The sequence below is a fragment of the Macaca mulatta genome, chromosome 12 (assembly GCF_049350105.2).
Source record: "Macaca mulatta isolate MMU2019108-1 chromosome 12, T2T-MMU8v2.0, whole genome shotgun sequence".
Taxonomy (NCBI): Eukaryota; Metazoa; Chordata; class Mammalia; order Primates; family Cercopithecidae; genus Macaca; species Macaca mulatta.
In genome coordinates this window covers 74,600,077-74,624,378 of record NC_133417.1, presented here as the reverse complement: position 1 = coordinate 74,624,378, position 24,302 = coordinate 74,600,077, and the positions used below count along the sequence as shown (strand labels likewise).

Below are 24,302 nucleotides of genomic sequence, written 5' to 3'. Positions count from 1 at the left end.
AATAAATTTAAAAATATAACCTATCAACCACCTTTAGTGGAGACCACTAGCTGTACCTACCTCAATTCTGTACTTTTTCCCCCAACTTTTCCTGGGCACGTGACTACCTGGAATGAAAGCTGTATTTTCCATCTTTCTTTGCTATTTACAAGTAAGGCATTATGACAAAATTTGGCCAATGATACTTCAATAGAAGTATTGGGTACAACTTCTGGGAAATTTCTTTAGACAGGGAATGTAACTTTCTCACTGCCCTCCTTGCTGGCCAGAGTGCTGCTGTGAGGGCTAGAGCTTCACCAGCAACCTTGGATCAAGGGTTGAATGCCAAGTGCTGAGGTTGGTAGACTAATACAGCAACTTGAAATACTTACCTCTGGAATTCTTTTATGTGAGAGGAAAAAAAAATTCTCTGTCTGTTTTTTTTAAGCCTCTGGTATTTGGGGTTTTAGTTTTATGCTGCTGAACCTAATCTTAAGTGATACACTTTGCAATTGCTGGCATATTAATTAATCCTTTATTAGAAATTGTAAATGAGAAATTATATCAACACCTGAGGACCAAACTACAACAGAATATTCCATAGGCTCAAGATTTTGAGACATTCTGGAAAGAGTTTTCTGTAAGGTATATCCTTTCCGTGGCATGGCAACATCATCATTCTTTAAAAAGGTGACTGGACAGACATCATTTCCACCATCACCAATATAAACAATTTGTGTATAATTCACTCCCTGTTGTAACTGTTTATCTACAAATTCTATCAAAACTACCTTTTTGCAAAGATTCTTTGGGCATCTATTGCAAGAATGAGTATGATAATTTTCCACAGTGAGATGACCACTGCTATTAAAAGCTGCTGGATTTGTAAACACTTTATCAAATACATCATGAAAACTGGCAGCTTTTAAAACCCAATCTATGAAGACCGAATTTGAATCTGAAATAATAATGCAGTCAAATTTATCCTTATTCTTTCTTATAAAGTTGAAGAGTTCCACCATCCCTGGAGTGAAAGGCAATGATGTCACTGCTCTTTTCATTTCATGTTCTCTTACACCTTTATCTCCCAAATACTTAAAGACTCTGCCCATAAATTCTGTCCAAAATCCTTTTTGATAAGAATCACGTAGTTCAATAGGAAGTTTTTTGTTGGGAGCACATTGTACAATCCAAGTGTCACTATTGTCATCTATGATCGTATTGTCAAAGTCAAAAACTAGCAAAATTTTCATGGTTCCAGAAGTAGATATGGATTATCCTGAAAAAGAAAAAATATTATTCTCTAAACAAACTCTGTTTACATATCTAACTAAAACACTTATTTAATAAACATAACTAAATGTTAATATGTTAAAAGAAGGAATATAAACAAAGTGATTAAGCACTTCGAGACCACTACCTAACCACTTTTCTCTAAGAAGCAAAGTTCATATTTGAGTATTTTAAGTGGAAAACAAAATATATAAAAAGGACATTCATAGTATTATTGTGTTCCTGGGGGTGTGTTTCTTATAGGAGTTATAAGAAAGAAAAAAAAGGCATTCTTACTATGATCACATTATCAATCAAACCACACTTATTTTATTAGATTAAAATATTTACAATCCTCATATTAAATAATAGGTCATGTATAAAGGATTCTCTGTGTACTACCCAAAATCCTGAACAAATTTAACATACCATGAAATCTTGCAAGATGTAAAATAATTTTTTAAAAAAGGTATTTGCTAACAAAAACAAGTGGGGAAAGGATTCCCTATTTAATAATGGTGCTAGGATAGCTGGCTAGCCATATGCAGAAAACTGAAACTGGACCCCTTCTTTACACCATATACAAAAATCAACTCAAGGTGGATTAAAGACTTAAGTGTAAAACCCAAACTATAAAAAAACCTAGAAGAAAATCTAGGTGATACCATTCAGGACACAGCACAGGCAAAGATTTCATGACAAAGATGCCAAAAGCAAATGCAACAAAAGCAAAAATTGACAAATGGTATCTAATTAAACTAAAGAGCTTCTGCACAGCAAAAGAAACTATCAACAGAGTAAACAGACAACTTAGAGAATGGGAGAAAATTTTTGCAATTTATCCATCTGACAAAGGTCTAATATCCAGCAATTATTATAAAGTTGAAAAATTATACCATCCCTGAAGTGAAAGGCATTGATGTCACTGCGCTTTTCATTTTATATTACACCTTTAGCTCCCAAATATTTAAAGACTCTGCTCATAAAATCTGCCCACAATCCTTTTTGGTAAGAATCATGTAGTTCCTTGTTAAGGAACTTAAACAAATTTACAAGAAAAAACAAACAGCCCCATTAAGAAGTGGGGAAAGGACACAAACAGACAATTCTTGAAAGAAGACAATACATGTGCCCAAGAAATATATGAAAGAAAAAAAAAAGCTCAACATCACTGATCATTAGAGAAATGCAAACTAAAGCCACAATGAGATACCATCGTATACTAGTCAGAACGGCTATCATTAAAAAGTCAAAAAACAACCTGGCAAGGTTGTGGAGAAAAAGGAACGCTTTTACACTGTTGGTAGGAGTGTAAATTAGTTCAACCATCGTGGAAGATAGTGTGGTGATTCCTCAAAGACGTAGAGGCCGAAATACCACTTGACCCAGCAATCCCATTACTGGGTATATACCCAAAGGAATATAAATCATTCTATTATAAAGATACATGCATGCATATGTTCACTGCAGCACTGTTCACAATAGCAAAGACATGGAATCAACCTAAATGCCCGTCAATGATGGACTGCATAAACAAAATGTGGTACTTATACACCATGGAATATTATGCAGCTATAGAAAGGAATGAGATGATTTCCTTTACACGGACATGGATGGAGCTGGAAGCCATCATCTTCAGTGAACTAACACAGGAACAACAACAACAACAAAAACAAACACCACGTGCTCTCATTTATAAGTGGGAGCTGAATCATGAGAACACATGGAATGGAACAACATACACTGGGGCCTGTTGGAGGGTTGGGCGTAGGAGGAGGCAGAGCATCAGGAAAACAGCTAGTGGATGCTGGGCTTAATACCTAGGTGACGTGATGACCTGTGCAGCAGAGCATCATGGCACACGCTTACCTATGTAACAAATCTACATATCCTGCACATGTACCCCGAATTTAAAAGGTAGAAATCAGAAAAATTTAAAAAAGAAGGTATTTAGTTTAAAATCAATTTCTAAATGCCAATATTATAATTAAATAATTGCTGACACTCTATATGATAGTCTAAACAAATTACCTGAGAACTGAAGGCCAATTCTTCCAAACTAGAAGTAACTTGGTTAAGAGTTTTCACATGTTTATCTATATCTGCTCTAGATAGTTTAGCTCTGGGGTGCCAAATAATTTGAATACACCTGAGTAATCATATTGTTTGTGGTGTGACACTTATGTCTCTGTTTTCATTAGAAGATAATGAAAGTGATTAATTATAAATCTCAAGAGAAAAGGAAAGAATAAGCCAGTCAACTGATGGTAAGAATAAACATTATTTATAAAAAATAACTATATAGAATATCCAGAAAAGGATATAATTAATGTGTGTAAACAGATAATAACAATAATTTTGAGAGTCATTATATGTCAGGTACTGGCCTAAAAACTTTGCAGTATCATACCATTTAATTGTCATAACCCTATTAAGTAGGAATCATTATTATCCTCATCTTAAAGATGTATAAGCTGGATCTTAAAGTGGTTAGGTGTTAGTAAAGTGCCAGAGCTGGAATCTTAGGTTGATTTGATTCCAAACTTAATGCTTTTAAGTACCAAATTCTAGTGTTAAAAAATAGAATTAAAGGCCAGGCGCTGTGGCTCACACCTGTAATCCCAGCACTTTGGGCGGCCGAGGCGGGCGGATCACGAGGTCAAGAGATCGAGACCATTCTGGCCAACATGGTGAAACCCCATCTCTACTAAAAGTACAAAAAAAAATTAGCTGGGCATGGTGGTGCTCGCCTGTAGTCCCAGCTACTCAGGAGGCTGAGGCAGGAGAATTGCTTGAACCCAGGAGGCGGAGGTTGCCGTGAGCCAAGATCGCGCCACTGCACTCCAGCCTGGCGACAGAGCAAGAATCTGTCTCAAAAAAATAGAACATTTAATGACTACTCATTAGTTTAAAAATAAAATACTAAGTAGGTCATTTCGGCAGAAAGATATTTAATTACATAAAAACATTCATTAGTTTCAAAGTACACACTAACTGTAACACCACATCGGTGATACACTTTATAACCATTTTGAGGTTTCTACAAGAAATCCTAAAAAGACAAAGAACCCAAGCAATAAGAAAAAGATCAATTAAAAATGAAAGACATGGCATTTAGCCACACATATTCTCCACTTTATAACAGTTGATACCCAGTAGTGAAGACAGAATAGAGCTCTTGACTCACATAAGACTAAGTATTCTGTGTCTCTTAATTTAGAATATCTAGAGAATAATTAACCTACAGGGGTATCACCTGTTGTGTGAATGTGGATGATACATAATATTTTGTCACTCTGGATCCTTGTATCACTAAATGCCTAATCCAGATGCTTCTGACTGGTTCCCTGAGATTTAAATGCAGAATTCACTTTCCTACAGAAACAATGTAATAAATAATAAGGCATAATTGACAATCACATTAGTACTGTAACTAGGCATGTTTTAAATTAAATATGCTTTTTGAGAATTCTGAATTTATAATTAAAACAAATTTCAAATGTAACTCACTGTTGGTTGAAAACTGCCTCAAGCCTAAACTTAATTAGCCACAAATTACTGAAATTCCTGAATTATTAGCCTCAAAATAGCATGAGACTGAGGTAACAGTTCCCCTGCTGATCTGAAAGTGCACTTTAAAAATTTCACCTTTTTCTATTAGTATTTTCTCACCATTCAACACAAACCTTTATAAAAATACTTACCCAACTTAGTATTTCCAAGACAATCTTACTTCAGCATTGGGATTAGGATAAACAATCACGACAATCTTCAGTCTTAAACACCAGCCAGTTGTTTTCAAACATTACTCCTATTCTATATACAGGGAACAGAGTCTTCTGGTTTGGAGCAAAATAATGGAAACTTCTTAACTCCTAAAATTAATAAAAGTATTTTAAAAGCTTTAACATTTGTATTTTCTAATTATGTTGTTTTTCTTATGTCAGGAAAGTATCTCTTGGCAATAGGAGAACAAAGTTTTGCTTTCCACTTGGTATTGACTTGGTGTCGAAAATAAGAAATGTTACGTGAAAATAAGTTTTTGTCCAGTGGATAAAATCATAGTGCTAAGCTGACTGAGATTTTTCAGAGTCCATTTTTTTCTTTTTACTTGTTTAATAATAGAGGAATTCCACATTCTGTTGTCAATAGACATTTAGAGATTTAGTGCTGCATTAGAAATTAAAATGTCTCTAAAAATTAAGGATATGCACAAAGATTTAGTTTTAAGAATGTGAATCTATTTTGAAACCAATCTGTTAAAGTTCCAAAAAGAGTTAACGGTTCTCTTCAAAAGCACAATCTATGTCCATTTGGTATGTCTGCAATGTTTCCATAGTGTAACAATATCCTGTGTACTTTACACAATGAAAATTAGAAACTACGGCCGGGCGCGGTGGCTCAAGCCTGTAATCCCAGCACTTTGGGAGGCCGAGACGGGCGGATCACGAGGTCAGGAGATCGAGACCATCCTGGCTAACACAGTGAAACCCCGTCTCTACTAAAAAAATACAAAAAAATAGCCGGGCGAGGTGGCGGGCGCCTGTAGTCCCAGCTACTCGGGAGGCTGAGGCAGGAGAATGGCGCAAACCCGGGAGGCGGAGCTTGCAGTGAGCTGAGATCCGGCCACTGCACTCCAGCCTGGGCGACAGCGCGAGACTCCCTCTCAAAAAAAAAAAAAAAAAAAAAAAAAAAAAAAAAAAAAAAGAAAATTAGAAACTACACAGACATCCAAGAATTGGGAAATAATTAAATAAGATATGCATGTGACAGCATATAATAGAATATCCAGCCACTAAAAGCTAAGATACTCAGTTCAAATTAAATAAGCAAGTCACAAAATAGTGTGTACAGTATAATCCTGTTGTTTTAGAAAATGTTTACATGTGCGGTGGAATGGTTATGGTTGGTTCAACCATAGTTCACACTTTTTCTACATTAATTTTGTAATAAAATTTTTTTTCTTCTCAGAATAATTTAAACTGTTTCAGATCAGAGTGCATATGCTACCTTATTAAATTTACAACAAAGAAAAAAAAGAGTGGTGGGTATAGGACAAACAACTCTAGATTGACTTGGATTGTGGTTGGAGTTGGAAGCTCGAGTCTGAAGTCAAATTATATCTGACCACCATGTCAAATTGGCAAGTAACTGACATCAAATCATGAGATTCGACACTTTTTGTAACCAATTTTGTTAAAATTCCAGAGAATTTTTGTTGGGGGACAATTCTCCCTGCGTCTCTGGTGGTTGTGCATGTCTTACTGACTGCTCTTTCCACTATTGTTTCAAGGATGTTTCTACAGTGGACAGCCTTGAGAAACATGCTTATTTGTCCAAATGATAAAGATCTGGGTTCCCTAAGCTCAGGGCTGCTTTCCTGTAATTCAACATACTCTACATCTAGGTGACTTCTTGCCCACTTTGCATTATCCTGTGGGAACTGGGGCTTTAGGGAACTCAGGCAAAATTGCTGATATACTGGCTACTGCTGGGAGTAATTCATTCCTGAAACGAATAGTCTTCTGTCTTCCATGAAACTGCCAGGCTAAGTTAGCCTGCAAACAGGGTAAAATCTCTGTTCCTTCCCAGTTCTTGACACTTTGGCACTGCAAGCTCCGCCTCCCAGATTCACGCCATTCTCCTGTCTCAGCCTCCTGAGTAGCTGGGACTACAGGCGCCCCCCACCACGTCCGGCTAACTTTTTTTGTATTTTTGGTAGAGACAGGGTTTCACCGTGTTAGCCAGGATGGTCTCCGTCTCCTGACCTCGTGATCTGCCTGTCTCGGCCTCCCAAAGTGCTGGGATTACAGGCGTGAGCCACCGCGCCTGGTCCCCAGTTCTTGACTTTTTAAGGTATGCTTCCAAAAACCTACCAGCGCTCTATGTACACAAACTAATTTATGTCTACAAATATTTTCTTATTCCATACTTACCAGCATTATTACGTAGAACATCTGATAGAAAACCTAAAGAAAAATAGCACGACTGTGTGTTAGGACGTTCGTTATTAAAAATCTTTTTGTTCTTTCACTTTGAGAGACTCCAGTTTGGTGCATTATGTGTACACATCAGAGCCAACTTGTTAGTAATGAAGTTATCTGTACATCAATGTATTAGAAAAGGATCTTTTGAAACCAAACGCGCAGCTACTCCTAACAGATTTCTGTGGTCCTGTATTTACCAATAAATTTAAAATATCTCAAATGTCCTAACATAAATGTTCTAAGCATATCATTAAGTTTTAACATTCCTATTTTTTAAAAACTTGGCCCCATCTAGTCCTGACCATGCCCCAGAAACCAAAGGATTAAAAAAACGGCGTTTATGTCAGCGAATCCGCGGGTTTTTATAGTTAAGGAAGGGCTTTGCTCCTCACATTCCACCCGCGAGGAGATCGGGGACACACAAACCACGGCTAGGCCTCGCGCGCTCACACACCTGCCGGCTCCACCCCGAGGGTAGGCATCGGACTCAATCGGAGGTCGTTCCCCATGGAGCGCGCAGCAGGCGAGGATGGGAGTAGCAGGCAGGGCGGGGGTCCACGGCCTTCTCACTGACCCAGGCCCGCCGTCGGCAGCCGCCCCGGCGCCTGTGACGCTCCTGCGGGTTCAGTCCTTTGGCCTCGCCCCACGCCTGCCCGCTGGGCAGCCCCACTCACAAGCCCAGCTCGCAGGCGCGGGCGCAGGGTCCTCTCTTGTCTAGCCCGACCGCCAACTGCAGCGCCTTCCTTCTTCCTCGGCGACGGCTGGCGTCACTTCCGGCGGCGTTGCCAAGCAACCGCGTGGTTCGAGTAACAACGTCCACCGGCTGGAGTCCGCGGCGCATGGCGCTACAGTCACTTTTCCAGATCTGGGCGCACCGTGGACACCTCGTCAGAGATGCTGGTACGGTTTGGACGACGCTGTGGACAGGCGAAGGAAAGTACAGGTGAGCTACACTGACTTATCCAGGGACAGGGATTGTTTCTGGACCCCCGGCATGGAGTGAGAGGCGAGGATGCCGAATGAGAGCTTCAGCTGCTTTTTGAAATGGACTCCATCAAGTCGAAAGCATCCTCAATAAGCATCTTTGGGCTCTGTGTAAAGTTAGGCCATCTTGCCCTCAGGTGAATGGATGAAGGAGGGAAACGAGGAGTGGAAGTGGGTGGGAGAATGTTTACAGAAATAGGGGTGGAGAAAAGATAGGAAATCAGAGACCCCCCACCCCCAGCTAACCTAAAACTGCGCAGTTGCAGCTCTGAGAGTCTGGGCTTTGTTAAATTTCCGGCACGCTTAAAGTTTGTTATTCACTGATTGAATTGGAATATCTCTTGGAAATATAAGTCCCCTCTTTAGAGTCTTGGCTCTGCTGCACACTTGCTGATTGGTCTTTACTAAAAGTCTCTGAAGGAAATTCTCCATTTCCTCCTCTCTAAAGTAAATATAAGGTATCTCTCTAAGTCAAATGCTTGCATAGAGTTTAAAAAAAAAAATCGTGCGACATAAAGTATTGTAATTCAGATGACCTGTTATAACAATTTGATTTTGGAATAGAAATAGACTTCTAAAGAACTCTATCAATTCTAGCTACGACAGTTTCTTAAGTCTGTAAATTGGCAATTAATGTAGTCATGGTGACAACTAGAACTTTGGCAGTTTGAAGTATCTTCATGTCATTGCCCGAACTTCTGTAGCAATAGTGCCCCCTGCACCAGATGCAGAGTGAGAGCCAGTCATTCTTCACTAGTGGATATTTATGCAGTGGAGGTTTCATGAGGTTAGCAGCGGACTTTTGCCATGTAAAAGGAAAGAAACAGTATCAATATGGCAAGTATTGGAAAAGCACAATTACTCCCACATATTCACTTTCCTGCATATGCATTTCTGCACTACCTGGTTTAGATTTACCTAATAGTTGTTAAATAATGTTTTGTGTCAACTAGCTCACAAGCCTCCATCCGAGCCTCGCTGCTAAATTTTAATCTCCATTTTTAGGGGAAGGCTAAGTAGGAGAGGGTTTCAGAGATGTGTGCAACTATTTGTAAAACAAATACTTTATCAAGATTTAGTGGGGTGACATCAGCCAGAATAGTGAAATAGGATCTATGCCTGAAATCCTGTCCTCCATAAAATCAACAAGAACAGTGGCAAAAATAATCCGTATCGACTTTTTCAAAACACTGGAAATTAACCAAAGGCTTGCAACAATATGTGGAGTGTTTACTAAAGAAAAACAGCTGGATTTTTGTAACAACAGCGAGGTTTTTGGCATTTTAACTTGCCATAGTCCTATACTTTTCTCCTAGCCCCATGGCAGCCTAGATAACCACAGCAATCACAGTGAAAAATACTGACTTAACAACTTGTAGAGGGGACAAAACAGAATTTGACCCACTCCAAAGCCAGACAACTGTTATTCGACATGTCTCATAGTTCTTTGGAGAATCTCACTCATGAGGCTTATTGTTATTTAGTCTGACTTCAGACTCACCAAGTATGTTTGTCAAATGATCAGTGGCAATTTTAAATATCACAGCTATCAGAAGCAGTGCTATAGTTTTAATGTGTCCTCTAAAAAGCATATGTGGGAACTTAATCCCCAATGTAAAAATGTTGGGAGGTAGGGACTAATGAGAGGTGATTAGGCCATGAGAGCAGAGTAAAGGGATTAATGCCATTATCTGGGGAGTGGGTTCATTATAAAAGTGGGAAAGTTGGCCCTCTTCTCTCTCTCTCTCTCTCTCTCTCTCTCTCTCTCTCTCTCTGTGCGTGTGTGTCTGTTGCCCTCTCTTTGCCCTTTTGCCATGTAATGCCTTCCATCATGTTATGATGAGGCACGAAGGCCACTGCCAGATGCTGGCACCTTGATACTGGCTTTCTCAGCCTCCAGAACCATAAGCCAATAAATATCTATTCTTTATGAATTACCCAGCCTAAGGTATAAGGTATTCTGTTATAACAGCATGAAACAGGCAGGCAGTGATACAGTTGGGAGGCAAACAACACGCTGACCAAAAAACTTAAAAGGATCAGCTGGAAAGTGATATGTCCATAGGGGGTTTTGGAAAACTCCTGACATATTCCTGGGAATCTAGAAGGCCAAATGCATGCATAGAGCTGCATACATGTCCAGGAAAGACCTGAAAATGCCTCTCACCTATGACTTACCTTGAGACTCTGTTTAAGAAAGAAGTAAAAGCTAAGATGGAGTTGTAAATTGCCTGCCCGAGCATTGAAGGCATGCCTTAATGCTCATAGACAGTCCCTTGGCAAAGACTGGGAGACTTGTCAGTTCCAGTCATCCAAAGATATATCTGTCTAGTTATTAGCTGACCACTAAGCAAACCAGAGACTCCAGTGACTCCAGTGGTCACATGTGACAAAGAATACAGACTACAGAATTGGTTCAGAGAAGTCATGAAACAACAACAGCAGGAATAAGAAACTTTGGGTGTATGTGGAGATCTGATTTCCAGAGTTGAAACATATATGTACAGTTTTTAATAAAAATTATGAAAGATGAAAATAAATAAAGTATGACCCAAACATAAGAAAAAGTTTCAGTAGAAAGTGTCTTTGAAATGGACTCCACCAAGTTGAAAGCATCCTCAATAATCATCTTTTGGCTCTGTGGAAGTTAGGCCATTTTGCCCTCAGGTGAGTGGGTGGAAGAGGGAAAGGGGCTGTGGAAGTGGCAGGGAGGATGTCTACAGAAGCAGGGGTGGAGAAAAGGTAGGAAATCAGAGACCCCCCCTAACTGACCTAAAACTGTGCAGTTGCAGTTGTTGTAAGCCCCGATGTTGGATTTACTAGATAAAAACTTTTGTAAATTTATAGCTATTGTAAATATATTTAAAGAACTCAAGCAAAAGTCTAAAGAACTATAGAAAAGTATTAAGAATGTTGTCTTACCAAATAGAGGATATCAATGAAGATTTTAAAAAATTATAAAAAGGAACTGAACAGAAATGTTGGAGTTGAAAAGCACAATAACTGAATTAAAAAATTCACTAGAGGGATCAATAGCAGATTTGAACTTGTGGAAGAAATAATCAGTGAACTTGAAGATAAGCCAATTGAGATTATTCAGTCTCAGAATAGTGAGAAAGAAAAAAAGATAAAAGAATGAAGAAGCCGGGCGTGGTGGCTCATGCCTGTAATCCCAGCACTTTGAGAGGCTGAGACGGGCAGATCACGAGGTCAGGAGATCGAGACCATCCTGGCTAACACGGTGAAACCCCGTCTCTACTAAAAATACAAAAAAAAATTAGCCAGGCATGGTGGTGCGTGCCTGTAGTCCCAGCTACTCAGAGGCTGAGGCAGGAGAATGGCGTGAACCCAGGAGGCAGAGCTTGCAGTGAGCCGAGATGGTGCCATTGCACTCCAGCCTGGGCGACAAAGCGAGACTCCATCTCAAAACAAAACAAAACAAAACAAAAAGAGTGAAGAAAAACGAGCCGATTTTCAGGGAAGTGTAGGTCACCAGCAAATATGCCAACATAAATGTAACTTGAGTTCTGGAAGGAAAAGAGCAGGGAAAGGGGTAAAAACATTTGAAGAATTAATGGCTAAAAGCTTTCCAAATTTGATGAAAAGCATTACACATTCAAAAGGCTCAGTGATCCTCTAAGTATGGTCAACTCAACTCAAAGAGATCCACAGCTGTATACATCATGATCAAACTGTTGAAAGCTAAAGACAGAAAAAACCTTGAAAGCACAAGAGAGAAATGACATTACATAAAAGGAATCCTCAATAACATTAACAACAAATTTCTTACAAGAAATTATGGAGTCCAGGGGCAGCAGGCTGATATATTCAAAGTACTGAAAGGAAAAGTCTTCAAGAATTCTTTTTTTTTTTTTTTTTTTTTGAGATAGAGTCTTGCTCTTGTCACCCAGGCTGGAGTGTAGTGGCATGATCTCAGCTCACTGCAACCTCTGCCTCCCAGGTTCAAGTGATTCTCCTGCCTCAGCCTCCTGAGTAGCTGGGATTACAGGCACCCACCACCATGCCTGGCTAATTTTTGTACTTTTAGTAGAGACGGGGTTTCACCATGTTGGCCAGGCGTGTCTCAAATTCCTGACTTCAGATGATCCCACCTTCAGTTATTAATTGAAAAAATTATCACAAAGAAAAACTGAGGACCAGATGGCTTCGTTGGTTAATTCTAAATGTTTAATGAAATATTAACATAAATCCTTCAAAATCTTTTTAAAAAATGAGGAAGGAGCACTTACCAACTCATTCTATAAGGGCAATATTACCCTGATACCAACAGCAGACAAAGACATCACAAGAAAACTATAGATCATTATCTTTTATGAATAGAGATGCAAAAATCTTCAACATAGTTTTAGCACATCAGCTAGATGTGGCACACACCTCCCAGCTACTTGGGAGGCTGAGGTGGGAGGACCACTTGAGGCCAGGAATTTGAGGCTGTAATGTGCTATGGTCACACTTGTAAATAGCCACTGCACTCCAGCCTGGGCAATATAGCAAGACCCCATCTCAAAAAATAAGTTAATTAATTAAATAAAATACTAGCAAACCAAATCCAGCAACATATAAAAATTATTATATACCATGACCAAGTGGTATTTATCCCAGGAATGCAAGGTTGGCTTAAAAACAATTAATGTAGTACACTGTATAAATAGAATAAAGAACAAAACTACATGATTATCCTAATAGAAAAAACATTTGACAAATCCAACATTCCATTTATGATAAAAACAACAAACTAGGAATAGAAAGAAATTTTCTTAACCTGATAAAGGGGACCTATGAAAAGCCTATAGCTAACATCATAGTTAATGGTGATAGACTGAAAGCCTGATCAGGAAAAGACAAGTATGCCTGCTTTCATCACTTCTATTTAACATCATACTGGAAATTCTAGCCATGGCATTTAGGCAAGCAAAAGAGAAGGCCATCCAGATTGGAAAGGAAAAAATAAAACTTTCTATTTTCACAGATGACATGATATTCTATATTAAAAATCCTAAAGGATATTCTATACAATTATTATATCTAATAAAGTTTAGTGGCATTGAAAGATGATCAATTTACAAAATTGTATTTCTTTACACTTGCAAAGAACAATCTGATAATAAATTTAAGAAAACAATTCCATTTACAACAGCACCAAAATACTTAGGAAAAGCTTTTCTAAGGAAAAATACTTAGGAATAAGCAAAAATTTATCTTTCAAAAAACTACAAAACATTATTGAAAAAAGTTAGATGTAAATAAATGGAAAGACATCTTGATATGGTTTGGATGTGTCCCTGCCCAAATCTCAACTTGAATTCCCAGGTGTTATGGGCACATGGAGATAATTGAATCATGGGGGCTGGCCTTTCCTGTGCTATTCTTGTGATAGTAATTAAGTCTTATGAGATCAATGGGTTTATCAGGGATTTCCCCTTTTGCTTCTTCCTCATTTTCTCTTGCTGCCACCACGTAAGAAGTGTCTTTCACCTCCTGCCATGATTCCGAGGCCTCCCCAGCCATGTGGAACTGTAGGTCTAATTAAACCTCTTTTTTCTCAGTCTTCAGTATGTCTTTATCAGCAGGGTGAAAATGGATTAATATAGTAAATTGGTACCAGCAGAGTGGGGCATTGCTGGAAAGATAACTGAAAATGTGGAAGCGACTTTGGAACTGGGTAACAGGCAGAGATTGGAACAGTTTGAAGAGCTCAGAAGAAGACACGAAAATGTGGGAAAGTTTGGAACTTCCTAGAGACTTGTTGAATGACTTTGACCAAAATGCTGATAGCGATATGGACAGTGAAATCCAGGCTGAGGTGGTCTCAGATGGAGATAAGGAACTTTTTGGAAACTGGAGTAAAGGTGATGCTTACTATGTTTTAGCAAAAAGACTGGCGTCATTTTGCCCCTGCCCTAAAGATTTGTGGAACTTTGAGAAAGATGATATAGAGTATCTGACAGAAGAAATTTCTAAGCAGCAAAGCATTCAAGAGGTGAGTTGAGTACTGTTAAGGGCATTCAGTTTTAAAAGGGAAACAGAGCACAAAAATTCAGAAAATTTGTAGTCTGACTATGCAATAGAAAAGAAAAACCAATTTTCTGTGGAGAAATTCAAGCCAGCTGCAGAAATCTGCATAAGCATCAAGCAGCCTAATGTTAATCACCAAGACCATGGGGAAAATGTCTCCAGGCTATGTTGGAGACCTTCACAGCAGCCCCCTCCTGTCACAGGCCTAGAGGTCCAGGAGGAGAAAGTGGTTTTATGGTCTGGGCTCAGGGTCCCTGTGCTGTGTGCAGCCTATAGACTTGGTGCCCTGTGTCCCTGCTGCTCCAGCCATGGCTGAAAGGGGCCAATGTAGAGCTCATGCTGTGGCTTCAGAGGGTGGAAGCCCCAAGCCTTGGCAGCTTCCACATGGTGTTGAGCCTGTGGGTGTGCAGAAGTCAAGAATTGAGGTTTGGGAACCTCCACCTAGATTTCAGAAGATATATGGAAATGCCTGGATGCCCAGGCAAAAGTTTGCTGCAGAGGCAGGGCCCTCATGGAGAACCTCTGCTAGGGCAGTGAAGAAGGGAATTGTGGGGTCGGAGCTCCCACATAGAGTCCCTACTGGGACATTATCTAGTGGAGCTGTGAGAAGAGGGCCACCATCCTCCAGACCCCAACATGGTAGATCCACTGACAGTTTGCACCATCCACCTGGAAAAGCCACAGACACTCAATGCCAGTTCATGAAAGCAGCCAGGAAGGAGGCTGTACCCTGCAAAGCCACAGGGGCAGAGCTACCAAAGACCATGGGAACCCACTTTTGCATCAGTGTGACCTGAATGTGAGACCTAGAGTCAAAGGAGATCATTTTGGAGCTTTAAAATTGTATTGCCCTGCTGGATTTTGGACTTGCATGGATCCTGTAGCCCCTTTGTTTTGGCCAGTGTCTCCCATTTGGAATGGCTGTATTTGCCTAATACCTGTACCCCCATTGTATCTAGGAAGTAACTAGCTTGCTTTTGATTTTACAGGCTCATAGGCAGAAGGGACTTGCCTTGTCTCAGATGAGACTTTGGACTATGGACTTTTGGGTTAATGCTGAAATGAGTTAAGACTTTGGGGGACTGTTGTGAAGGCATGATTGGTTTTGAAATGTGAGGATATGAGATTTAGAGGGGCCAGGGGCAGAATGATATGGTTTGGCTGTGTCCCCACCCAAATCTCAACTTGAATTGTATCTCCCAGAATTCCTACATGTTGTGGGAGGGACCCAGGGAGAGGTAATTGAATCACGGGGACTGGTCTTTACCATGCCATTCTTATAATAGTGAATACATCTCATGAGATCTGATGGGATTATCAGGGGTTTCCACTTTTGCTTCTTCCTCATTTTCTCTTGCTGCCACCATGTAAGAAGTGCCTTTTGCCTCTCACCATGATTCTGAGGCCTCCCCAGCCATGTGGAACTGTAAGTCCAACTAAACCTTTTTTTCTCCCTAGTCTTGGGTATGTCTTTATCAGCAGCATGAAAATAGACTAATACACATCTCATGTTAATGGACTGGGAGATTTAGTATTGTTAATATGGTTTGAATATTTGTCCCCTTCAAAACTCATGTTGAAAATTAATTCCCAAAATGGTAGTATTGAGAGGTGGAGCCTTTAAGAAGTGATTGGGTCATGAGGGATCTGCCCTCATGAATGGAGTAGAAACGGGGTCTTGCTGTGAATGGATTAATGGCTTATGCTGGAAGTGGGACTCTTGGCTTCGTAAGAAGAGGAAGAGAGATCTCAGCTAGCATCCTCAGCCCCCTTGCCATATGATGCCCTGCACTACTTCCAGACTCTGCAGAGAGACTTCACCAGCAAGAAAACCCTCAACAAATGCAGCCCCTCAACCTTGCGCTTCTCAGCCTCTATAATTGTAAGAAATAAAATCATTTGCTTTACAAATTATCTAGTTTCAGATATTCTGATACAGCAACAGAAAATGGACTAAGACAGATGGCAACATCATGTCTTTTTTGGCAACAACAACAACAAAAAAGAAATAATGAAATAAACCCATACATCTATACTGAATGGGTTTTGACAAGAATGTTAATGCAATGGGGAAAGAGTAGAATTTTTAACAAATGGTGCCGGGATAAGTGGGTATCTATATACAAAATAATGAATTTCGACTCCCAAATTAATATACACCTCACACTACATACAAATATTAGTTTGAAATGAAATATATAACTAAATATAAAAGCTAGAACTATAAAACTATTAGAAGAAAACTTATATATACATCTTTATTACCTTGGATTAGGCAACAATTTCTTAGATGTGACACCAAAAGCACAATCAACCCAAGAAAAATAGATTTGGCCTTCATCAAAATTAAAAACTTCAGTATGAATACATCAAAGAACACTATCTTTTTTTTTTTTTTTTTTTTTTTTTTGAGACGGAGTCTCGTTCTGTCACCCAGGCTGGAGTGCAGTGGCCGGATCTCAGCTCACTGCAAGCTCCGCCTCCCGGGTTTACGCCATTCTCCTGCCTCAGCCTCCTGAGTAGCTGGGACTACAGGCGCCCGCCACCTCGCCTGGCTAGTTTTTTTGTATTTTTTTTTAGTAGAGATGGGGTTTCACCGTGTTAACCAGGATGGTCTCGATCTCCTGACCTCGTGATCCGCCCATCTCGGCCTCCCAAAGTGCTGGGATTACAGGCTTGAGCCACCGCGCCCGGCCAAAGAACACTATCAAAAAGTGCAAATACATCCACCAAATGGGAGAAGATATTTGCAAATTATATATATGCTAAGAATCTATAATCCAGATTATAAAGAATTCTTACAACTCAACAATAAAAAGCCCATTTTTAAAAAGGGACAAATGATTTGAACTTATATTTCTCCAAACAAGATGTCCAAACAGCCGATAAGCACATTAAATGATGCTCAACTTCATTACCCATTATAGAAATACAAATCAACACCACAGTGAGAAACTACTTCCCACCCACTAGGATGAATGAAAAAAATAAAGGGACAGTATTTTGGGAAGGATGCAGAGAAATTGAAACCTTCATATGTTGTTAGTGGAAATGTAAAATAGCATAGTGACTTTGAAAAACAATCTGGCACTTTCTCAAAATGTTAAATATGGAGGTATAATTCTGTTCCTAAGCATAACCAAAGATAATGAAAAACATATATCCACACAAAAACATGTGAATGTTCGTAACAGAATTATTCATAGTAGTCAAAAGGTGGAAACACCCCTAATGTCCATCAACTGATAATGGATAAACAAAATGTGCTACATCTATAGAATGGAATATTACTCACCATAAAAAGGAATTAGGGCCAGGCGTGGTGGCTCACACCTGTAATCCCAGCACTTTGGGAGGCCAAGGCAGGTGGATCACTTGATGCCATGAGTTTGAGACCAGCCTGGCCAACACGGTGAAACCCCATGTCTACTAAAAATACAAAAAAATTTAGTTGGGTGTGGTGGTGCACGACCGTAGTCCCAGCTACCTGGGAGGCTTGGCAGGAGAATTGCTTGAGCCTGGGAGATGGAGGTTGCAGTGAGCCGAGATTGTGCCACCGCACTCCAATCTGGGCAATGGAGACAGACTCATCTCTACAACAACAACAACAACAAAAAGGAATCAAGTATGGATACATTCTACAATGTGAATGAAACTTGAAAACATTTGAGTAAAAGAGGCCAGATATAAAAGGCCACATATTGTATGATTCCATGCACATGAAATGTCTCGAATAGGCAAATTCATAGAGCCAGAAAGTAGATTAGTGTTGCCAGGACCTATGAGGAGGAGAGGACTGCTAATGCATAGAGTGTCCTTCTGGAGTGATGAAAATGTTCTGAATTAGATATTAGTGATAGTTGCCCAGCTTTGAGAATAGAATAAAAACCATCGAATGCTACTGTTTGCAGTGGTGGATTTTTATGTGTATTATAACTCAATAAAAAGATGATCTAATCCATGGAAAATGTGTCAATATGGCAGGCAGGTGGACTGATTTTAGACACTTTTAGGTAACTTGCCACTGCTTTTGTCCCCTCTCTCCTGCTTGCGAGTCTGCCTATTTATATTCTCTCTCTGTCCATCTGTCTCTGTCTTTCATGTCCCTTCATTCAACTGTGGTCTGCCCTTCTTCGACTTCTCTAACAGCCTCTACTGACATTGTATGAGAGCTACTGTGGGGTAGAAATCTTGGAAGTAAGATTGCCCTCTAAGAACTAAATTTTACATCAACCAGTGGATTAAAGTGGGGATATATGAAACCATCTATAGCTCTGATCTCAACCAGGGCTCTCCTGATCTTCAAAGATATGGGGAACTTGCCCCAACTTCAGTGGCCTGAGATAGTAAAAAGCCTTTCCCAAGCTTTCTGTGGGCTTTCTTTTTTCTCTATTCCTGCATTTGTGGTGGTTCTCTTTGTTTGTTCCTGTATCAGAGTCCATCAAAAGATATACTTGAATAAAATATCCTGTGAACACAGTTACTCTACTAAAGATTTGAGATGTCAAAGAGGAAGGATCACACTTTGCACTGCATAGCTTTCTGACATCCTGCTCTCCTGCCACCACTGCCAAGGCCCACTTACCACTGTATACTTTGTGGGGAGCAGCTCCTGCCAGAATGGACCATGTACTATATTGACCCTCTTTAGAATTTTAGTGAATTAAATTTAGAATGACTCTTGGGTCAGACAAAGATATTAACATGCCTAGCAATTTGTTAATCAAAAGGCAGATGGTTTAACTTAGAGGCCATTGTTTGGTTAGCTTCTGGTTGCAAGTAACACAAGCCAAATTGAGCTGGTTTAGGCAAAATAAAGGACATTTGTTACAAGGCTGTAAAAATGTATTGGTCATGACTCTTAAGTAGAACAGTGTTCTGAATCAAGTTACACCGCAATCCCCAGATATGGGAGACACAATATTCTCCTTTTTATTGTAACTACTGTGAATTAGATTAGTCATTTGCAACTAAAGAATCATGATGATACTCTTTGCAACTAAAGATAGTATTATTTGCAACTAAAGAGTCATGATAAAGTCAGCTTTGTTTGGTTTTATTCTGCATGCAGAGGTTTGGTATGTGGTAGGCAAGATAGTGCCTGTGGTTGTAAATTCACAACCACAGAGGTAGTCACCAAGTTCTCACCCCTACCTGCCTTAATTTAAACCCCAAGAAGACTTTAATTGGTCCTAACGGCTTTTCTTTCAGTATCTTTCTCTTTCTGGAACTATGTGATTTTCTTGCTTCTGCCTTTCTCTCTACTTGTTTCATTCTTCTCATACTAATAGTAAAAATAATAATAGCTAATATTTGTTGAGAACATATTATGTACCAGATGATAGTCTTAAATTCTTTACATCCAGCAGAGACTGTTAATGACCCCATTTTGCAATTAAGGAAACAGATTCAGAAGGGTTAAATAATTTTATCTAGATTCATATAGTTAACATATGGTGTGTTCAGAAAAAGTTCAGGTAGTCTGACTCCAGAATCCACACTCTTACCCACTCTGCTATCCTACCTTTGTTATGCCTATGGCCACCCATCATTGTTCAAATGCCTATCCTATTTTGGTGAATTTCCTTCCTTTGATGCCCTACCTCCTTAAGATAGAAGACAAAATTCACTTTTTGAGCTACCGATACAATTAGAGGGCAAGCATGGGACAAAGACTCATCCAATCAATTTTATATATGCCAGATTTATATTCTGAAGAGAGTAATATAAGGAATCAAACAGCATGTTGAAACAGTTTGTGTGTGTGTGTGTGTGTGTGTGTGTGTGTAGAAAATGGCAACAAAAGTGTACCAATTTCAGAGGCAACAGTGGTGAAGATTCAAGTATTCCAGTATATGGTTTCCAGTGGGGCAAGTTGTAAATGGGGCAAGTCGAGATGCCTACACAAAGCCAGTTGCCATGGGCCCTCACTGGAATCCCATGTTGTGGTTTGTATGATGTTTTGTATATACAGCTTATAAGGATGACTATGGCTCTCTAGTAGATTGAGTCCATTACTTAATGCCCCTTAATTAATTCCTTTTCTTTTCTGCCTAAACTAGTTAGAGTAAGTTTGGCTGTTAATAATTAAGAAACTTGATTGATTAAAAGGGTAGGACCATTTTTCCAAGGAGATCTATTATGAGTTCCACTGTGTCATTTAAGATGCTTTGAATTCATATAATGGAACACCCAACTCAATCATCTTCAAAAATAAGGACCTTTTCTTCACTTTATAACAGGAATGCCAGGCTTCAGGTTGAGTTGATTAGCAGAATAATGAGATTATCATTGCCTCAGATTCTCCTGTTGTTTCTTCTTTGCAGTAACAGCTTCTTTGCAGTAATAGCTTCATTCAAGGCTGGTTTCTCTTGTGGTTGTAGCTAGTTATCTGTCTGTCTTTCTTCCTTATTCATACTTAGCTTGAGAGTCTTTTGGATGTCTCTCCCAGAAGAACAAGGAAGAACTTTTCTAAAAGTTGCAAGTAAACCTTTTGTCCTGTTTCTTTGCTTTTTAGAGAAATAGTGATTGACAATGGAGATACAAGTGTTCTTAAACCAATTCGGCCCACCCTGGAACTATAGTGAGTTCTCCAAATTATGTTGCTGCTGCTCAGTGGGAAGAGGTTGAATAGAGTCAGTCATAATGCCTACAACCCCAAAAGATGAACACCCACAAAGTTATCCATTTATAAACTGCCACTTTGTTAACTTTGAAAAATGCTTTTATAACAAGCTGTTGGGATAGGTATTACTAGGAGATCTCTATTTTAAAGATGAGGGTACTGAGATTCCAAAAAGTTAAATGACTTGCCCAAGTTTACACAGTAAGGAAGTGATTAAAGTAGTCAAATATATGCCTTCTGATTTCAAGGCCTTGTATTTTTTTTTTTTTCGCTTAATCATAGCTGTTCTTGGGATAACAAGAGTAAATTAAGTATTTGAAATAATTTCCAGTTATCATGCCACTATTAGAACTTCTGAGACAAATATCACTTAAACTGTTCCTGTAAGTCTTTAATAATCATTTTTTTACAATTTATTAGAAATAAGAAACTCTGAAGAAGATCAAGCTCTCTATCCACCTCTTCTGCCTAGCAAAGTAGATCTCCAGCAGGTCACCATAATTCCACACAATGAGTGGAAAAGGATTCAAGATAGCCTTGACAGGTTGACAAGAGAAGCAGCATGCCTCCGTGCAGAAAGAAAGGCAAAGAAAGAAATGCATTTGCGATCTCAAGAGGTGGTAAAACACTGGACTAATACATATGCAGTAAGTATTAACCACCCAGGAGTACACATGCACTGAAGACTTACTCTTGTTTCTTAGTACTCTTATGCTTCTTTTTATAATTTTTTTTACATGTAAAATTTCATAAAAATGCATCGAAACACACTTTCAACAGTGTTATTTAGTTATAAGTGATATACAATGAATTGGACATATTTGAAATGTACAATCCTATAATTTTGACATATGTATAAACCCCCAAAACCATCATTACTGTTAGGATAATGAACATGTCCTTCACCTCAAAATTTCCTCATGACCTGTTTTATTCCCTCTCCTTCCTCCCTGCTCCTCTTCTGGATCCTTAGGTAACCACTGATCTGCTTCCTATTACAGATTTCATTCAACACAATTACTTCGAGATTCATTCATGTTGTGGGTATCAATTGTTAATTTTTATTGCTGAATAGTATTCCATTGTATGGATATACCACAGTTTGTTTATTTGGTTAGTTTTTGATGGTTGACATCAATGAAATGTTGACATTTGAGCTGTTTCTTTACCTTTTTGGCTATTACAAACAAAGCTACTATGAACATTCGTGTATAAGTCTAGGTATGGACATATACTTCCATTTCTCTTAGTAAATATCTTCATGTAGAATAGCTGTTTTTTATGATAAGTGTATATTTAACTTTGTAAGAAAATTCCAAACTGTTATCCAAAGTAGTTGTAATTTTGCATTCCCAATAGTAATCTTTGAGAGTTCTATTTCCTCTCCATTCTCAACAACACTTGGTATAGTTGGTCTTTTTAATTATAAACATTTTAATAGGTGTGAAATATCTCATTATAGTTTTAATTTGAATTTCTCTAAGTAAAAATGATGTTGAATGTCTCTTCCTGAACTTATTTTCTACCAGTATATCTTCTTTAGTGATGTATCCATTCAAATATTTTTCCCATTTAAAAATTAGTTTTATTATTGAGCTTAGATAATTTTAAAACTATATTCCAAATACAAATTCATGATTAGGTATTTGACTTGAAAATACTTTCTCCCACTCTATATCTTGACTTTTCATTTCCTTACTGTGTCTTTTGAAAAGCAAAAGTTTTTACTTTTAGTGAAGTATGGTTTATCAATTTTTCTTGTATATATCATTATTTTAGTGGCTTATCCAAGAAATATTTACCTAATCTAATATCACAAAGATTTTCTCCTATGTTTTCTTTTTTTTTTTTTTTTTTTTTTTTTTTTTTGAGACGGAGTCTCGCTCTGTCGCCCAGGCTGGAGTGCAGTGGCCGGGTCTCAGCTCACTGCAAGCTCCGCCTCCCGGGTTCACGCCATTCTCCTGCCTCAGCCTCCGGAGTAGCTGGGACTACAGGCGCCCGCCACCTCGCCCGGCTAGTTTTTTGTATTTTTAGTAGAGACGGGGTTTCACCATGTTAGCCAGGATGGTCTCGATCTCCTGACCTTGTGATCCGCCCGTCTCGGCCTCCCAAAGTGCTGGGATTACAGGCTTGAGCCACCGCGCCCGGCCTCTCCTATGTTTTCTTTTAGAAGTTTAAAAATTTTAGATTTCACCAAATACTTCATGTTCTCACTTATAAGTGGGAGGTAAATATTGAGTACACATGGACACAAAGAAGAGAACAGTAGACACTGGCACCTTTTTTGTTTTGTTTTGTTTTGAGATGGAGTCTTGCTCTGTTGCCCAGGCTGGAGTGCAGTGGCGTGATCTTTGCTCACTGCAAGCTCCGCCTCCCAGGTTCACGCCATTCTCCTGCCTCAGCCTCCCGAGTATGTGGGACTTCAGGTACCTGCCACAACACCCTGTTAATTTTTTGTGTTTTTTTTTAGTAGAGATAGGTTTTCACCATGTTAGCCAGGATGGTCTTGATCTCCTGACCTCATGATCAGGATTGACCTTCCAAAGTGCTGGGATTACATGCGTGAGCCACTGCACCCAGTCGACACTGGCACCTGCTTAAGGATGGAGGAGGGTGGGAGGAAGATGACGATTGGATATTATGCTGATTACCTAGGTGACAAAATTATCTGCACACCAAATCCTCATGACATGCAATTTACCTATGTAACAAAACTGCACATGTAACCCTTGAACCTAAAATAAAAGTCGGAAAGAAATATATATTTTTTGGTTTCCTGTATAGGTCTATGAACCATTTTAAATATATGTTTATATGCAGTGAGATATTGATTTTTTTTTGTTTTTGTGTATGAAGATCCAATTGTTCTTGCATAATTTATTGAAAATACTATTCTTTATCCACTACATTGCCTTTGCACTTTTCTTGAAAATCCACTTGCGTATATATATTCAGGCGACATTTCTGCACTATCTATTCTGTTTTATTGCTCTATTTATCTGTGTTTACTCCAATAATACACTGTCTTGATAACTGCAGATTTAATAACAGGTCTTGAAATCAGTTCCTTTTCAAAGCTGTTTTGGCTATTCTAGGTCCTTTGTACATCGTTATGATTTTTTTAATTTTAATTTTTTATTTTTAAAAAATTTTTTTGGGCCGGGCGCGGTGGCTCAAGCCTGTAATCCCAGCACTTTGGGAGGCCGAGACGGGCGAATCATTAGGTCAGGAGATCGAGACCATCCTGGTTAACACGGTGAAACCTCGTCTCTACTAAAAATACAAAAAACTAGCCGGGCGAGGTGGCGGGCGCCTGTAGTCCCAGCTACTCGGGAGACTGAGGCAGGAGAATGGCGTAAACCTGGGAGGCGGAGCTTGCAGTGAGCTGAGATCCGGCCACTGTACTCCAACCTGGGCGG

The 24,302-nt window shown here is 39.2% G+C and overlaps 2 protein-coding genes across 4 annotated transcripts in view; one reads left to right on the top strand and one right to left on the bottom strand.

Annotated features, from left to right (window-relative positions):
* Positions 1 to 491: 491 nt before the first annotated feature.
* On the bottom strand, positions 492 to 7,933 carry PHOSPHO2 (phosphatase, orphan 2). 3 transcript variants are annotated; one of them, NM_001194769.2, is given in 4 exon segments: positions 492 to 1,258; positions 4,956 to 5,126; positions 7,188 to 7,220; positions 7,693 to 7,933. In NM_001194769.2, a coding segment is annotated over 1 exon segment (726 nt). In that variant the 5' UTR covers positions 1,233 to 1,258; positions 4,956 to 5,126; positions 7,188 to 7,220; positions 7,693 to 7,933; the 3' UTR covers positions 492 to 506.
* An 86-nt stretch (positions 7,934 to 8,019) lies between these two features.
* The window catches only part of CFAP210 (cilia and flagella associated protein 210), a 56,978-nt gene continuing 40,695 nt past the window's right edge, over positions 8,020 to 24,302 (top strand). The window contains exons 1-2 of the mRNA XM_028830820.2: positions 8,020 to 8,181; positions 21,304 to 21,530. Of these exons, the coding sequence (XP_028686653.1) occupies positions 8,133 to 8,181; positions 21,304 to 21,530 (276 nt within the window). The 5' untranslated portion in view covers positions 8,020 to 8,132. The remainder of the gene's footprint in view (positions 8,182 to 21,303; positions 21,531 to 24,302) is intronic.

What these genes read in the sequence shown, in the direction of transcription:
- PHOSPHO2 (XM_002798903.4), bottom strand. Translation starts at nt 1,232, where the DNA reads ATGAAAATTTTGCTAGTTTTTGACTTTGACAATACGATCATAGATGAC.